General features: G+C 31.6%; 2 protein-coding genes across 3 annotated transcripts in view; both read left to right on the top strand.

Annotated features, from left to right (window-relative positions):
• The window catches only part of LOC143084172 (uncharacterized), a 71,363-nt gene extending 67,817 nt beyond the window's left edge, over positions 1-3,546 (top strand). Inside the window, exons 40-42 of the mRNA XM_076260581.1 lie at positions 1,569-1,747; positions 2,180-2,317; positions 2,967-3,546. Of these exons, the coding sequence (XP_076116696.1) occupies positions 1,569-1,747; positions 2,180-2,317; positions 2,967-3,167 (518 nt within the window). The 3' untranslated portion in view covers positions 3,168-3,546. The remainder of the gene's footprint in view (positions 1-1,568; positions 1,748-2,179; positions 2,318-2,966) is intronic.
• An 84-nt stretch (positions 3,547-3,630) lies between these two features.
• LOC143082704 (uncharacterized) lies at positions 3,631-18,980 on the top strand. Of its 2 annotated transcripts, XM_076258521.1 has the most exons (13): positions 3,631-3,762; positions 4,274-4,406; positions 5,006-5,127; positions 5,935-6,074; positions 6,505-6,652; positions 8,592-8,795; positions 9,645-9,848; positions 10,779-11,561; positions 12,525-12,737; positions 14,123-14,218; positions 14,661-14,986; positions 15,774-15,975; positions 17,034-18,980. In XM_076258521.1, the coding sequence occupies exons 2-13, from the start codon at positions 4,381-4,383 to the stop codon at positions 17,315-17,317; spliced, it is 2,748 nt and encodes a 915-aa protein (XP_076114636.1). In that variant the 5' UTR covers positions 3,631-3,762; positions 4,274-4,380; the 3' UTR covers positions 17,318-18,980. The 2 variants fall into 2 exon arrangements, with proteins under 2 accessions (XP_076114636.1, XP_076114634.1); XM_076258519.1 differs by lacking the exons at positions 3,631-3,762; positions 4,274-4,406 and adding an exon at positions 4,682-4,737.

The following is an 18,980-nucleotide window of genomic DNA, read 5'->3' as shown; positions in this document are numbered from 1 at the left end:
GTTACTTTGTATCCGATCCATCATCTAAGATGGCCACCAGCAGGGGACTTAGTTAAATATAGGACCCTATGGGAAATGCATACAAATGACTTCTTTTAGTGAACCATTAAATGGAATGAAAACAAACATGGCATTGATATTTCTTATGAGGTGCTGACCAAGTGTTGTTACTTTGTAGCCGATCCATTATCCAAGATGGCCACCAGCAGGGGGACTTAGTTTAACATAGGACCCTATGGTAAATACATACAAATGTCTTCTTTTAGGGAACCACTGAATGGAATGGAATCAAACATAGCATGAATGTTCCTTATGAGGTGCTGACCAAGTGTTGCTACTTTGTAGCTGATCCATCATCTGAGATGACCGCCAGTGGGGGACTCAGTTTAACATAGGACACTATGGAAAATACATACAAATGACTTCTTTTAGTGAACCACTGAATGGAATGAAACAAAACATAGCATGAATTTTCCTAATGAGATGCTGACCAAGTGTTGTTACTTTGTCACCAATCAAATATCCAAGATAGCTGCCAGATGGGGGACTTAGTTTTACATAGGACCTTATGGGAAATACATTCAAATTTCTTCTTTTAGACAACCACTGAATGGAATAAAATCAAAAATAGCATAAATGTTTCTTATGAGATGCTGACCAAGTGTCGTTACTTTGTAGCCGATCCATCATCCAAGATGGCCACCAGCAGGGGGTTTAGTTTAACATAGGACCCTATGGGGAATGCATACAAAAGTCTTCTCCTAGAGAACCACTGAATTGAATGAAATCAAACATAGCATGAATGTTCCTGTCCTTATGAGGTGCTGGCCAAGTTTTGTAACTTTCTAGCCAAATTTTATCTTTTTTTATATGATTTCAAAAATCCAAGTAGAATCAGGTGAGCGATACAGGCTCTTGAGAGCCTCTAGTTACATTTAAACATCAACACTGATGTTAAAATTGAATCTGGAACTTTCTTGTATAATAAAATAACACTCATTAAGGCAAATCAGAATACCAATAGGTTTTATTACTTCAAAAAGTACCAAAAAAAATCATGTGCTAGAGGAGGTGAAGGCATTTATATGGCTTTTTCATGTGTACACAGACCTATTTTCATTATTTACTTTTAATTACTTTTAATTAATATTCTATATTCCTATGTTTGTAAAGTTTCATGTTCAGATGAAGGCATTAATCCTCTCACATATTAAACAAATAAATATGTATTTGATTAAGACTAAAATTTTCACAATATTTTTTTAACTTTTGCAAGAACCATTTGCTTGTGAAACATTTACTATCAAGGCATTTTGTGCAAATATTTAACAAGGGAGCAAAATTAAATGTGAATAGAAGTCCATTAAAGCATAGATGTTAATTCAATTTAGGAAAATTTCATACTTAGTTCATAATATGTATATTTATAACTTATATACAAAAAATATGATATTTTGCTTATATGTGTATATAGTAGACATAGTAAATGCCATGAAAATTTAGCCAATAAAAATCTATGACAGCTCTCTCACAAAATTGATATCTTTTTATTCATACTTTTTTAAAAGGAATGTTTGCAGTGGACACAGAACATGCAGCTAATTTAACACGACATGAAAATGGTCACATGACCTGGTCCAGTCGAGCATTGTATTTAGCGTGGCTAGGATTCTCAGACATTCATTCAGGGATAGATTATTATCACGTTACTGTAGGGAGCGGTTATTTAAAAGATGATTTGACTGATGTAAGTAATTATTCAGTTATAATCTATTCAGTTATAGAATTTAATCACTCTTTTTTTTCTTTGTTTGAATGAGGAGTAGCTATTTAAAGTGGTTTGACAAAATATGACACTGTGTGAAAACAATGAATGAAAAAGATTTTTTTTTATTCTTACAGTGATCCAATGCACCTTATTGCTATTTGTCCACTATTACTGGACATCATTAAAGTTTTGACGTCATAATAGAAAATATCTGACGCCACAATGGAAAATTGATTGTTGTATTATGTCAAAAGTTTAAGCAGGACGATTCTCAAGTCCAGCCGGACAGTTTTCCAAATAGTAATTTGGGTGTAAAGAAATTTGCATGCTTGCCTAAATTTATAGATACATATATCATTAGTTTTATTATGAAAAAAATAGCAGACAAATGAAATACCATTTCTTTTGAAGGACACATCAACAAAGTATGGATACACAACAACAGGAACAGATCACAATGATGAAGGATATATACAACTAAATACTGTACCTACTCTCAACCTTATATTGTATGATACAGTGTATGTCACTGTCTGGGCAGTCAATGGGGTAAGACATATAATAACTTTTATATATAAATAAGAATATGTGAGTTGATTGCAATTGTTAATGAGGCAACTATTCTCTAGAATCAAGTTGCAATTGCCAATGAGACAATTATTCTCTAGAATCAAGGAGATGTGAGTTGATTGTAATTGCCAATGAGACAACTATTCTCTAGAATCAAGGAGATGTGAGTTGATTGCAATTGCCAATGAGGCAACTATACTCTAGAATCCAGGAGATGTGAGTTGATTGCAATTACCAATGAGGCAACTATACTCTAGAATCAAGGAGATGTGATAGGATTTCCAATGAGACTACTATTATTCACAAGAGTATATATACAAATATTGTTACACTGTTTCAATAATGAAATTGGTCATTTCATTACATTGTAATATTGTAACAGCTCCAATCTACTCTGCTGTTATGGTTTAAGAAGTGCAGGGAGCCACTTAATTCTTTTAACATCTAATCTATGTTGGACTGAGAATAGCTGTGATCCAGGCAAGCCTGCAGATATAACCATCTTGTGCTTAATCCAATCAGCCTTATTTAATTGATTTATTTTTTACTATGTGGTGATATGGTCCATTCCCTATTGAAACTTCAGTTCTATGATTATACAGTCATATGTTTCTATATTTAATTCTAGGTTGGACTAAGAAGTGCCATGATTCACTCAGCCTTTAATAAAAAATCTGGTGGTTCACTAGAGTTGGTTAGACGTTGTGTGACATTCTCCTGTATAGGACATTGTGTGTGTGCTCCACAGGACCAGAAATGTTCATATGATCCAAGTCTAACATGTAACAGTGTAACAGCATGTAAGTATTACTGTGGTGAAGAGGTTTAGTCAGGTGGTTCACTAGAACTAATTAGACACTGTGTGACATGATCCTGTATAGGACATTGTGTGTGTGCTCCACAGGACCAGAAATGTTCATATGATCCAAGTCTAACATGTAACAGTGTAACAGCATGTAAGTATTACTGTGGTGAAGAGGTTTAGTCAGGTGGTTCACTAGAACTAATTAGACACTGTATGACATTCACCTGTATAGGACATTGTATGTGTGCTCCACAGGACCAGAAATGTTTATATGATCCAAGTCTAACATGTAACAGTGTAACAGCATGTAAGTATTACTGTGGTGAAGAGGTTTAGTCAGGTGGTTCACAAGAACTAACTAGACGCTGTGTGACATGATCCTGTATAGGACATTGTGTGTGTGCTCCACAGGACCAGAAATGTTCATATGATCCAAGTCTAACATGTAACAGTGTAACAGCAGGTAAGTATTACTGTGGTGAAGAGGTTTAGTCAGGTGGATCACTAGAACTAATTAGACGCTGTGTGACATGATCCTGTATAGGACATTGTGTGTGTGCTCCACAGGACCAGAAATGTTCATATGATCCAAGTCTAACATGTAACAGTGTAACAGCATGTAAGTATTACTGTGGTAAAGAGGTTTATAGCCAGATGCTAGAATGATTCTCCTTTCACTGTAGATTCAATATCATTCATTGGATATCAATTTTGTTGAGAATACATAAAACACAACTTTAAATATTCAAAAGACAATTTTTCTAAAGACTTGTACGCAGATTTTGACAAAACCATGAAATCAAATATCCCCCAAAAAAGAATTTTTCTTTAATCTACAAAATGTATTATCCATGAAAAAAGTAATTCATTCATAGTATATTGACATTGAGCTGAAATTTAGATTTTTACAATGAGATAGAGTAATATGTTTGTGTGTTGGTTGGTATTTTACACCTCTTTCATTTATTGGAATAGCTGGAAAAGGAACATAGATGTAAATTATTTTCAAATTGCTCCCTCTCCCCAACTTTTGGAGTGGAAATATCAGTAGAATAAGAAATTAAATTGGTGTGTCCTAAAATGAATTGTATAATTTAAATTGAATATAGCTCATAGACAATCTTTTTCAGCCAACCCAAATGATTTGATAGAAGTGTATGATGTCAATGGTTATAGTTTGGATGACCAAGAAATCACATCCTCAGATACTGTACTCAGGGGATACTGGCAGTTTATAATGAGACAGGGAATAGCTCCTCAATGGTGAGTAACTAACCAGGTACAATACTCAGGGGGTACTGGCAGTTGATTGTCCCTTTGGTATCTTTCGTCCCTCTTTTATGATAAGACAGGGAATATCTTCACAATGGTGAATAGATAATCAGGTACAATACTCAGGGGTACTGACAGTTTATGATAAGACAGGGAATATCTCCACAATGGTGAATAAATAATCAGGTACAATATTCAGGGGGGTACTGACAGTTTATAATGAGGCAGGGAATAGCTCCTCAATGGTGAGTACATCCTCAGATACTTTACTGATCAGGGGGTACTGGCAGTTTATAATGAGGAAGGGAATAGCTCCTCAATGGTGAGTACATCCTCAGATACTGTTCTGATCAGGGGGTACTGACAGTTTATAATGAGGAAGGGAATAGCTCATCAATGGTGAGTACATCCTCAGATACAATACTCAGGGGATACTGGCAGATAGTAATGAGACAGGGAATAACTCTACAATTGGGAGTTGATAGACAATGATAACATAGCATAAAATTTAGCAAATGAAACTGAAACATAAGTCAGTTTATTAGGTTCTTTGTTTGAACAATTGAAATGGTATTTTACTTTTATTTTAGGTTTGAATGGAGTGTAGGGTTGTCTAGTGGTACATTACCAGATGGAATATATACTTCTGTAGATGATAGAGTCTGGCATGATGCAGCACAGCTTACATCAGCTACATACTCTTCTGAATATGGTATAAATTTTATAATGGATCTTATAAAAATCACAGATGAAAACAGTGAATGTAAAACATTGATCATCATAAATAAATCTGTTTTTTTGTTGTTGAAAAAAATCACTGATTATGAATATTGCAACATACATTTGGTATACTGTAAACCAACTTATTTTCACTAGCGATTTATTTTTGTGACTTTCACGTGTAGAAAATTAATGCGAAATAAATCGTCGCTAATATGTAAAACTGGGATCTTTCCTTATCAAACTACATCATATAAATAAGAAAATCGCGAAATTAAATAGCAGCGAAGTGGACTATAAAAGGTAAAACGTGAAATAAAGTAATTGCGAAAAAGTTGGTTTACAGTATCACCATGATCACAGCTGGCTAATTATCTGGTACAGCAGGTTTGGTTTAATTATTTGTCAACCATAATTAGAATTATAGATATTTTAAAAAACATTCATGATAGTGAGTTACATGAAAACTCATACCATTTTTTTTGCATGTTTATGAAACAATAGTCTAAACGATTTCTCCTGAAATAAGTCAACTTTGGTATGATGTTTGCTGTTATTACAGTGTTGCTTTTTCATTAGATTTCAAATTTCTAAGTTAAAAGCTACTTTAGAAAAGATTAGCTATCAGTGCATTAAGTTGCAACAGTAAGCTCAACACTATTAGAGGTATGAAAAACTTAAGATTTTGTATCACAGCAATTTTGAAATTAAGTGGTCTATAATAATCAAGCAAAATATGTTTGGCATATTTAAAAAAAAAAATCAAGTACACATATTTTATGATATATATTTTTTGCAGAGTTTTACCTCACCAATGGTCAGGATTATTCCTTCTTTGTCCGTTTATGGTATGATGGTACAACATTTGCTGACTTTAAAACCAATGGTATAATGATATCTACAGGAAATCTAGCTCTGGCTACAGCAGGAGGAAAAGCTGTAAGTATAAATAATAAAATGTTAGTACTTTTAAAACCAATATTAAAAAAACTTATTACAATGTTAAATTGACAATTTTGATAAGTTTACTGTAATTCAGAAATTATTGCGATGTTTTATTATTGTGAAAAATGCAACAAGGTTATATTAGATGTAAGTCACAATAATTTAAACTCATATTTTGAAATTTTGTATATGAATTAAACCAGATTTTTTTCAATATCGCAAAGATACCTATCGCATTATAGTGAAATGAAATAACAAATGGACACAATAATATCTGAATTTACAGTATTCAAAAGAATATTATTTGAAGAGTACATTAATATAAAATTCAATTTAAATAAATCACATGTATGGTATTGTTTGTATAAAGTGTTGAACCTTGTTGCATTGTCATGAATGTCATGTGACTTTGTATATATTGTAGGTTACAGAGAAGGTGACAGGGACCAATGTAAAAGATGCTGATTTTGTCAGACAAGGACGACCTATGACCTTTGACTGGAATGAAAAGTTTGTTAATGCTGCCACTTTGATCAAAGAGTTCAGAATCTACATAAGTACATTCCCTGGAGGTTAGGTTTACTATATTATTGTATTAGAACATGTTCTTTTCTGTAACAGCCCTGGTGTCATTCTGATACTCCAATATTAGATCAAAGAGCTAGCAAAGTGCTCATTTGGGTTGAGGGATGATACCAGGGGCCATATGGAAATGAACATGGAACTTGTTGTTCTCTGGTTGTCATTTGTTGATGTTGTTCATAAGTGTTTCTTGTGTGTCTAAATTTTTATGTAGATTACACTGTTGGTTTTACACTAGTTATTTTTGGGGCCTTTTATAGCTTGCTGTTCAGTGTGATCCAAGTCTCCCAGGTTAAAGGCAAGACTTTGACCTATAAGGGTTTTTACTTTTTACTAATTGTGACTTGGAAGAAGAGTTCTCATTGGCACTTATGCCGTATCTTCTTTATCTATATATCATAATCTATTATTCACATATTATTCAAATGCTTAAAAAAGTAGAAATAATTAATTTAGTTTTATATTCTGTACGTGATCAAACATTTTTATGCCCCACCTACGACAGTAGAGGAGCATTATGTTTTCTAGTCTGTGCATTCGTTCCTCTGTCTGTCCCCCCATTCATCTGTCCGTCCGTTCGTTCGTTTGTCTGTCAAGCTTCAGGTTAAAGTTTTTGGTCAAGGTAGTTTTTGATGAAGTTGAAGTCCAAACAACATGAAACTTCGTATACATGTTCCCTATGATATGATCTTTCTAATTTAAATGCCAAATTATATTTTTTTCCACTATTTTATGGTCCACTGAACATAAAAAATGAAAGTGCAATTTTCCGTTTAAAGTTTTTGGTCAAGGTAGTTTTTGATGAAGTTGAAGTCCAATCAACCTGAAACTTAGTATACATGTTACCTTTGATATGATCTCCGTCCACTGCACATAGAAAATAATAGTGCGAATGGGGCATCCGTGTACTGTGGACACATTCTTGTTTGTCCATCAATGAAATAACTTTATTATTACAAAGCTTCCCAACTGTTCAAAACTACAGCCCTTAATATGACAATTTCAATGTCAACTGATAACCAGAATACTCAATGATATTTCTATAAAATAAGCAACAGGCATTACATCAATTATTGAAAGTTTGATGACTTTGTCTAGCACGCAGTATTGGAGGTAATTTTAAGGCAGGTTTATCCATTTGCAGCTTTTTGCCAGTAAATGAATTTTAACTTTGATTTTTATGCCCCACCTACATTAGTAGAGGGGCATTATGTTTTCTGGTCTGTGGGTCCTTTCATCCGTTTTTGTTCTTCGCACCGTCCATCTGTCCTGCTTCAGGTTAAAGTTCTTGGTCAAGGTCGTTTTTGATGAAGTAGAAGTCCAACCAACTTTAAACTTAGTACACATGTTCCCTATGATATCATCTTTCTTAGGGACGACATAAAAAAATCAATGAAGGATAAAAAACTTTCGATTTTATATATATCCTTATTTGTCAATCAATTTTTCCCAAATTATGTTAAGAGGGGGGTAGGGGGGTCAGTGAAAAAACTATATGAATTAATTTCTTTTGATCCTACATTGAACTTCTGATGTCGTCCCTTATTTGAATGCCAAATAAGATCTGTCCGTCCATTCATTCATTCATCTGTCTGTCTGTCCCGCTTCAGTTTAAAGTTTTTGGTTAAAGTTTTTGGTCAAGGTAGTTTTTGATGAAGTTGAAGTTCTATCAACTTGAAACTTAGTACATAAGTTCCTTGTGGTAAAATCTTTATAATTTTAATGCCAAATTAGAGTTTTGAACACAATTTCACAGTCCACTGAACATAGAAAGTGATAGTGCAATTGGGGCATCTGTGTACTATGGACACATTCTTGTTATGTTACTCTTCTTTTAATTTGTGTGTAATGCATGTATTAATTTCATTTTAAAAAATGCACTACTAGTGAAAAGGATTCATTTATTGAAATGTATTTCCAATTTTGCAGGACATGATTTCCTGATTTTATCAGATACATTATCAGGAAAGACAACTCATTACAACATGACAAGATTAAATTATGAAGTAGGAGTGACATATTATGTCAATGTTGTGGCATACAGTTACTCTGGTGTCCACATGACAGCAACATCTGACGGGTTTACAATAGATCACATCAAACCAACGGCAGGAATGGTGTATGATGGGATAGGTAAATAGTAAAGTTTTCAAAAGTTATAGAATAAATGCATATTTAACTTTTTTATAAAATGAAAAATTGGTGAAATTTTAATTTTCTTCAAAAACAGCTTGATCAAGTGAATATAAACTTGTTTTTTCTTTGATAAAAAAAAAACCCACTGTTTTTGCTATTCCTTTTTAACTAAATGTCCTAAATGAGCATATTTTATTAAAAATGAACAAACAAGACTAGACTTGATTGAAGCGAAATTGTATAATTATAGATACTACTTAATTTCATGTTTTTGTCAAATTTTCCATACAGGCCTATAGGAAATTATACCATTGTTAAGGATGTTCGCTACTCTGTCTAAAAATAACAGGCTTTTTAAAAGACTGTTATAAATTGAAAGTATATGAATAAAGAAACTAAAAAAGCAGAAAAAAATGGAGGGTCCGTGTGCTTGTTTTCGAAATATAAGTCGTCGAAAATTTGGCGGGAAATAATTCTCTCTAGATTTTTCTTTCACTCAACATTGGCACCTTTTTTGTTTAAAAAACTACGAAAAAATAACAAGGATTTCATAAGTTTTTGAAATATGGTTTTTTAAATAATATGTAATAAAAATATGAAAAGAAAAGTAGGGGTTAGTGGGCCAATTTTTTTTAATGTAAATACATTGATAAAATCAGAGGATTCCGAAAATCTGGCAACAATTCAAAAAGTAGAGGAGCAAACATCCTTAAACTTTTAAATTTTTGGTTGTCTCTACATACAAAATATACATAAATTGGTACACTCCAAATAACATTGATCTCATATAAGCATATTTTTTTTTTAATTTCTGAGTCAGCTTTATTGTTATTTAATTGATAACAGGTTTAGAGGATATGGAATATCAGAATTCTTCATCATTTGCTGGAGCTCACTGGCATGGATTTTCTGATACAGAGGCTGGAATAAAAGAGTACTACTGGTGTGTTGGTTCAACTACTACCAGCACAGAATGTGACCTCAAACCATGGGAAAATGTTGGTCTCCACGTCTCTGCTTCTAGATATCTGGCTAATAATGCAACACAAGGTACAAGCTGTGAATGTTTCTGATCAATATGATAAACTGGTTTAGGATCCATTTAGAGAATGCTCTTTTTATTTAGATGACAGTATAAATGAATAATTTAGCTTTGTTTCTCCAACTAGTAAAATTGAGAATGAAAATGGGGAATATGTCAAAAAGACAACAACCTGGACTATTTGTCACAGTTTTATAGTTCTAGTTTCCTCTAAGTACAAACATCAAATGGCCACAGACCACAATTAATTTCTCTATTAGTTCTTTATAACGTTTTGTCACATTAAAAAATTTGCACCATGCACTTTTGTCCAATTTTTTGTGTGTGTAATGTATAGTACCTGTCTAAAAGTGTATCCAAAATTCAGAAAGATTGTAACAATCACTTTTACAAATTTAGCCAATACACATCCCTACCCCTATTGACAAGTCAAGAGATGTTCCGAAAACTGTAAATATTACCTTTTTGCACTTAGCCTAATCACTCTTTCCATATCAAAATCAGTTAAAATACAACATCCAGAAGTTTATTTCACCTCTCTTCTTTCATTTCCAACCCATAAAAACTAAATAATCAATGAGAAAGGCAAAGAAAAAAAATAAGAAAGAATACACCTTAATTAAAGGGAACTATATTCGTGGACAACGAAAAGTAGGGTCATTAATTGTGGTCTTGGGCCAAATTGGCTATGACAGATATATATTTAATGGTTACTGTACTAAACATTCAGTAAATTAGAATTAAAAAAAAAAAATCAGTATAAAAATAAAGAGATGTGGTATGATTGCAAATGAGTCAGCTATCTAACAGAGCAAGGCAGTGATTATTAAATAAATTTAAAACAATTGTAGAAAAAAATGAATTGATTATATCTAGATACTGAATCTTATGCCTCTATGTACAAATGAATAAGAAGATAAAAGATAAATCTATTTTAGGGTCAAAGATGTACCATAAAGTATATGCAATCGATGCTGTTGGATTGATATCAGACAAAGTTGTCTCTGATGGTGTTGTTATTGATGTAACTGGACCTATACCTGAATCATTGACACATTTAGATACTAACATCGTACAGAATCCATCTTTTGAATTGACTAAAGGAAGTATAATATCCTGGGAAACACTTAGTACAACCACAGACATCTGTACATACACACAAACATTCCACCATCCCGCTAGCTGGACAGGGGGAACTGGGACTTGTTTGACGGCAGTCACATCAACCAGTAATTTGGCACATGATGGCAACTTCTTCTTGTATTTACGTGGGGAGCTACAGCAAACATTGACAAGTGTTGAAGCAGGGAAATTGTACCGTGTAACGTTTTATACCAGTCACTTACCAATATGGGAAGCTTATGTGGCTAATAAAGAAGGCTTTGTGAAGTTAGGTGATGAATATCATGTCTTTCTTATATACACAAAAAGTTACAGAAGAGATGATCATGGGACAAATACAAGAGAATTAACGTCTTGGCACAGACATACATTTTATTTCACAGCTTCAACAAATAGTGCACAATTAACAATAGGAAGCCTGGACATGAAGACAGGCTTATTCTATGATAATATACAGGTACACGAGGTCCAGTTGGACTCAGCTTCCTCTGGTCATGTGAATGGTCATATTGATTACATCCACCAATGGAGTTCCATTCATGGCTCGTGGAGTTTTATTGATCCAGAGTCACCAATTGTGGATTATAAATGGGCTATAGGTAGGTTTTTACATTGTTTATATGCACTTGCCACTTAGTTAGTACATGTACTGTGAATTTATTATTATTCATTGGATACCAATTTTTGTGTTTTTTCTTGAGTGCAGGGAAACCAAGAATTAAAATGTACAACAAATTACAAGTTTACTGTATGATTATATACAGACTTTACGAAAGCCACATAATCAAATATCCACGCAAATGTAAGTTTTCTTCAATCTTCAAAAATTGGTACCCATGAAAATAAATGAATCCACAGTATATCATTCTAATAAACCTGTTTTTGTTAAAGAGTTGACGTATGTGATGAATTAAAGAATTAAGCTGTTTAATTGCAAATTCTTTAAAAATGGATTGGTAAAAGCTGTCTTTTATTCAAATAAAACCCATAAAAGGTAATTTAATATTAATTCTTTATCTACAAGACTTTTTATGGTGCATTTTCTACAATTTGAAAGTTTTGATTCATTTAAAAGAACTATAGAAAAGTTGGTTAAGTTGGTGCTGTTCCGAAAGACTCGTCTTTGAGTAGACAGGAGGCAAAGTAAGAGAGATGATAGAAACCGGTACCTGTAGTGAAAAATCTCATGTGAGCTTGAAACATATTTATTTGACTATACTTTTACCACACCTCAGACAGAAAAAACAAAATTGTATTTTAACATACTGTTTGTTATGGCAGGCAGAGGTGACCGTCAGTTATGTCATTATTATAATCCCTGATGTGTATAGAAATGAATGAAGAAATTTGTTTTCAAAATGTATTTTTTTCTTGGTTAGATGTGGTCTTAAACTTGGGCTACTTGGATTGCTGTTCACAATTGAAGAAATATTACAAGAAATCTGAGATTAAATATTGATTTTTGGCATGTTAAATTGCAACAATGGTGAAGAAATGTTAAGGAATAAATGTATAATTTGATAAATGATTCTGAGATAAAATAGATTCATTTTATTTTTAAGGTTATACTCAAGGTGGTACACAGATTCAAACATTCAAATGTGAAGGTCGAAGAAAATTTGGTTTGAATAACAAAGTCAACCTGGTGGACAAAACATTTGTTTACATAACTGTCATAGCAACCAATGCTGCAGGACTGCAGACCATAGCTTACTCAGACCCAGTTTTAGTTGACCTTACTCCTCCTATATTCGACTATGTTTATGATGGTACAGGTAAGAATTGTGTATGAAATCTGAAAGACTTGAGATTTCTAATACTGTACCAAGTGATTTCTCATAACTTGGTGTTAGGATGCATCTAGAGGAATATAACAGCCCTCTTTGAAAAGTAATTCACTCTTGTAGAAGAACATATGATATGGGGTTACCATCCATGATACAAAATCAGTATTTGCACTCTAAAAAAACTTTAAAAAAGCAAAGGATAGCCCTTTTATTGCTATTCTTCATCTGGAAGTCACAATAAGGTATATTAAACATTTCACTTTATTTATTGAATATAGAAATAAGAAGATGTGGTTTGATTGCCACTGAGACAGTACCAACCACCATAGACCAAATGATGAGGATGTAAATAAAAGTTCACTGAATGACTTGCAACCAAGAACAAACCCTTAAATGAAAGATGTAAAACAATTCAAAACAGGACACAAAACACCTGATTAATGTATATGATATTCCCCTAACTTACAGTTAAGACCACTTCTGTAAAAATGGATCTGATATCCAACTTTATTTGTCAAATATTACGTTATCTACATTTTTATGCCCCATTTATTATTCATTATGTTTTCTGGTCTGTTCGTCCATTCATTTGTTCAGGTTAAGGATTTGGTGAAGGTAGTTTTTGATACAGTTGAAGTCCAATCAACTTGAAACTTAGTACCATGTTCCCTATGATTATGATCTTTCTAATTTTTATGCCAAATTAGAGTTTTTACCCCAATTTCACGGTCCACTGAACATAGAAAATGAAATGATAGTGCGGATGGGACATCCGTGTACTATGTACACATTCTTGTTTAATTCCATAATTGTTTTTTATAATTATATATGTATTCCTCAAGCTAATTGGCGGTTGAGGTAAAGTTTTGTAGATTCACTTTTTATTGTTTATGTATTTTAAAAATCAATGAAAATTGCTATGATTTGCAATTATTACCAGTGCATTATCCCCCTTACCAGGATTTGAGTTGTTTCAACACAGGCTAACTCTTCGGTTAAATTACAGATTCTTTGATTCATAAACAATTGATCAACTGTATAAAAAATAATGTTTTAAGTGTATTACCAGATCAAGCTATCTTAATGAAATAAATATGTTTCATTGTTCTCAAAAGAACGGTCATCAGACAAAAAAATAGGAAACAACAAAACATCAACATTTGCAAATACACTCCAAATTGGTATCAATAAAATTAAGTGAATCCTCTTCAAGTGCCTTCTTATCTTCAGATTTACTGTAACTGTTATATTTTAAAAGCTAGTTACGATTGAGAGGTTTAGGAATTTTTATTCTAAGAATAAAGTTTCATCAAAATTGTATGGAACATAGATCATTTTTTATAACCAATGACACTGTCATATCTTTGTTTAAGGTGCTGATCAAGATGCCTGGGAAATCAACATTGTTTCAGCTAACTGGGAAGTAGAAGATGCAGAGTCTGGTATTGACTTCTGTCAGTATGCCTTTGGTAAGAAAACATGCCTTGCAGTCAAAAATATTTTGAGTACAATTATTGTACTTAGAATCAGAATTCAACCAATTTAAAAACTGGTTAAAAAATAATTAAATAAATAAAGTTTTATGACCAAGAGCCCAGATTGGCAAATCTACAGAAATAAAGAGAGAAAAAAATGTAACTGCTTAAAGTTTGCAAGCCTCTTGCTTTCTGAGTGAAAATTTGAAGAGATGGATCCCCATTCTTGTGGAAAATTATTATTTGCAGATTAAGTCTTGAAAATACTCTTACTAAACCATTTGACTTGGAAAACAATTGAGATGAGAACATCTTTATAGATACATACGTTGTAAGTCATTGACCAAATTGCATAAAAGGGAACATAGTATTGGACATACATTTTAAAATGAGAGTGGAATCATGCTCAGTATATAATTCATTATTATACTTGCAGGATATCAACCAGGTGGAAGTGACCTTCACCCTTGGACAACTACAACAGTTAAAAGTGTTTCGATGGAGTTTGATTACAGTGACCTTGAAGGGTTAACAGTGTATACATCAGTCAAATGTTATAACAAGATGGGACTAGGAAATACTACATCCTCAGATGGAGTCAGAATATCAAACAAGTCTCCCTCCATCACTAGTGCAGTTGTGTCACCATTTTATCTGTCATCCAGTGAATATATATCTAAAGATGGCTTCCAGAGTGTGACAGATGTCGTCAGATTAAAGTGGCAAGGTTTTACTGATTCTATTGGTATTGATAATTACTTGGTATGTATGAAAATTCATAGAAAGATCTTCTAATACTTATATTTTACACAAATTGGCTGAGATTTTTCTCCTCAAATGTTACGGAAGGAAAAATATAAACTGTGGATTTATTATTATTAATAAGCAGGATACAAATTTTAGTGTATTTCTTGGGTATAGGTGAACCACAAATTTAAATGTTAACCTAAGTAAATATGATTTTTCCTCAATTCATGATAATTGGATCCCACAAAAAAATAAATAAATTTACAGTAAAGTATAAAACTGTCAGCTGAAATCTAAAAAGCATATACAAATGATTTTAATTAAATCGAGGGATTCTTTCTAGGTTCAACAGCATTACTGTGTAATAGGCAAAACATTTTGAAAAGATGTTTTAAAAACTGCAATATGATAAATAAATAAGTCAATTAAAAAAAAAATATCTATATTTTTATAGTTTTGAAAATTACAATTGGACATGTTTGGCAAAAATAAATCAGTATTTTCATTTCCAACAGCATTATCTTATAATGCAGCATTTTGCTGAGATCATAATAATTGATCTTATTTTTTTGTCCATTGTTCAACAATCCCAATTAGAAATGCACACAGAAATTTATGAATTTACAGTGAATTTCATGTAAAAAATAAAATTGGTTATTTGAAAAATAAAAATTATAATAATATTCTCTTTGCTTGCTGATGAATAAAGCTTCAAGATTTTTATTATATAAAAAATATATAGAATTTTAACCTTGAATTTAAAAAAAATGTTATTTAAAATAATGTCAAAATTTATTTGCAGATTACATTTGAAGGAAGTCAGACGAAGAAAGAGAAAGTTAGTTTCCCAATACAACAGGATTTATTCTTCACCTATTTCTATAATCTGCAGCTGAAAGAGTCCCACCAGACTGTACATGTACAGGCCATTAATGTCTTGTATAAAAAGAGTGACAAAGTGTCCAGAAATATGACTGTTTTATTAACACCACCAGTTAGAGATAGTATGTATTATACTTAGTTTATCTTATGGCTGCTGCAAATATTATCAGCAGATAATTGTAGGGACCACTTTTTCATCCATATGAAATTATATGCATTAGTAAAAAATTACATGCAAAACTGTGAAATGAAATTATAGAAGATAAGTTTCTTATTTGATTATTTAATAATTACATTAGATGTATGTTTCATCATAAAACATTATTCTGATTGACTACACTGCAATCTCACGTTATTCCTTAATCAACTTTATTACACAATAAAATGTATCATTCATTGTGACACAAGGTCCCACAACAAAGTGTACAGGTAAATTAAATAAAAACTTTATAAAAATCTTGTTTTCATAATCCTAGCTAAAAAATGTAAATTATAAGTATTGAATGCTTCTTTTTTTGTAACTTCATAGTGTTGTAAACGTGTTGACTTCACATTTTTAGAATGAAGTGTGGATATACAAAATGTACTTCGGTCAACACTTTTACACCCCTATAAAGTTACAAAAAGAAGCATTCAATCTAAAAGTAACATTCTAAAATAATTTACCAAATATTATTCTTTTAAATAAAACAAATATTTTGAATCTCATCCTCAAGAATTTTACCATGTGTAAATAAAAATATAAAAATGTGTTATTATTTCCAATAAGATAACACTGATCAGCGTGACCAAATGACATAGAAAGTTAGGCATAATTTGAAAAAAATAGCCTGAGTTGAATGTTTAAAGCTAGAAGTTAAATTTATTAACAAACCAGTGTTATGCAAACAACTGCATAAATGAGGGAACAATAGATTACAATAAAAAATTTGAATTCTTATTGGAAACTGCAAAATAATTATCTGAATTTGTGTTGCAAATGAAATTATAATCACGCTATTGTGCAAAAAAACAATTCAGTATAAATCTTGTGATCTATTGGTCATATTTACATAAACCATTACCATAAAGTTAATATGAAAAAAAAAATATGTAAAGTAATATCTGACGGATTAGGGTGTATGTATAATATTCAACTTTTGAGCGCAATTTTCATCATTAAATATTTTTCAAATTTTAGATTCCAAACAAGTTATCATCGAGTGGCTTGACAACAAATTCAATGTATTATGGGAGAATGTTTTCTCATCGTCAGAAACTTTATGGTATGAAATATCAGCAGGTACATTCAGGGGAGGATCTAATATAGTACAGTGGCTAGAAACAACCAATCAGAATATAGAATTTGGAATGCCTTCATCTATTACAGAGCCCGCTGGAATTTACGTGTTTGTACTGGTACGGGCAGTTTCAGCTAGTGGCTTATATACAGACGCTGATGCTAATATACAATTACCAACATAAATATATTGTTCGATATATAAAAGTTACATCTGTCTTTCATTAAAGCATAGCCATAAACTTCTGATTAAGTTGTATCTATGCAAAACATAAGTGATAAAAAAAAGTTGACATGATGAAAGGTAAAATTCAAATACTTTTAGTAAAGGTAACTCTAACATAAAAATCCTATCAAAACTTCTTTCTTTAAATTATTTTTGTTATTTAAAATTTGATAATTTCTTTTAGAAGTTTGTTTATGGACTACAAGAGAAATGATTACAAAAGCATGTCACTTTAAGAATTAAAAAAGTACCATACTTTATATTCTAATAGACAAATTTCGTCACAAAAAACTGCTTATATTTGATAGTTCTTAAAAAAGAATCAGACAGTCTTCTAAGTCTTGATATTTTACTGGATAACAAATTACCAAATGCATGCAATGAAATAGAGCATTTTCAATAATTAAAAGACTTAACAAAAATAACAATATCATGGTACAAAAAAAAAGAAGTTTTTTTGATGTTTTTTTTTTTTTATCACATTCATATTTGATGAGGGTTTCAACAATTTACTGTTTTTTTTTTTCATACATCCATTAAAGATCATAAAAATGTTAGCTCATTCCTTGTGCCATTTGTTGTTTTTATTGTGTTCATTATTCATTTAATTGTACTTATTTAAAGGATGTTTATTGTACAGTACATATTTTATTATTTATTTTTATTGTTCACATATTCATTTTTTTTTGTAGCTTCATTCATATAATTGTGATAATTTATTCAAGAGTGATCTCAGTGTATTGAATAAATAATTTGTTTACAAGACAAATGTGAAGAATATAAAAGTTTGATAGTTTTATTTATTGCACCTCTGGTTTATCAGTGAGGATGTGATCGGTTTGGCACTGTCACATGGTGACCCCCTATGAAAACATAGAGGTTTCATGTTGTCACATCTACTTTTATTCTTTTTAGAATTCCATTGTTATTTATACAAAACTTTGTAAGTAAAGTTTTGAGTATGATACATACCGAAGCATTTCTGTAGAATTTTTTTATTGCAATGTTCAAAGTGTCGGAAGTATATTAAGGAAATGTCAAATAATGATGGTGTATTGTAATATTCTGTTTTATGTTTTATGTTTGGTGAAGAGCATTAATACCCTCATAGGTAGTCAAGATTGATAAACACTTAGTCAAGTTAATAGTAGTTTTATGTTTTGGGATGGTTTTTGTTGTCCTATCAGTAATCACTCAAAAGTCCTTTATTTTTGGTAGAATCACATTTTTTTTCACAAAAGATGTAAACAGGACAAAATCGTCCAAAAAAAGGTTTCAAGTATGAATTGTATATATTCAATTATCTGAAATTTCAAAAATCCTGGATCCACCTCTAGATAATGTTATTGTTCACATCAGCTTAATGAAGTCAAATTTCTTTGATATGAAAAGTGTCCAAAGCAATATGCCACTGACGAAATGATGGGATATTAATTGAAACATATAAATATTGGGGTTTTTTTTCATTGAAAAGAATGAAACCAGAAAAAGGGTACAAGTACCCCACATTTGTTAAATTACTTTTCCAAATCATGTATACATGTACAACGTTTACTTAGACTAAATGTTTAACAAATATTTGTTTAACATTCTAGTTTAATAAATAAAAATGATCAACAGTT

Source organism: Mytilus galloprovincialis, chromosome 7 (genome assembly GCF_965363235.1).
Source record: "Mytilus galloprovincialis chromosome 7, xbMytGall1.hap1.1, whole genome shotgun sequence".
Lineage (NCBI taxonomy): Eukaryota > Metazoa > Mollusca > Bivalvia > Mytilida > Mytilidae > Mytilus > Mytilus galloprovincialis.
The sequence above is the reverse complement of the archived record's forward strand: the minus strand, read 5'-3'. Positions and strand labels throughout refer to the sequence as shown.

What these genes read in the sequence shown, in the direction of transcription:
- LOC143082704 (XM_076258521.1), top strand. Translation starts at nt 4,381, where the DNA reads ATGAGACAGGGAATAGCTCCTCAATG. An exon ending in CTATGTTTATGATGGTACAG is followed by an intron (nt 12,738 to 14,122) that starts GTAAGAATTGTG and finishes TCTTTGTTTAAG; the next exon opens with GTGCTGATCAAGATGCCTGG. An exon ending in CTTCTGTCAGTATGCCTTTG is followed by an intron (nt 14,219 to 14,660) that starts GTAAGAAAACAT and finishes TTATACTTGCAG; the next exon opens with GATATCAACCAGGTGGAAGT.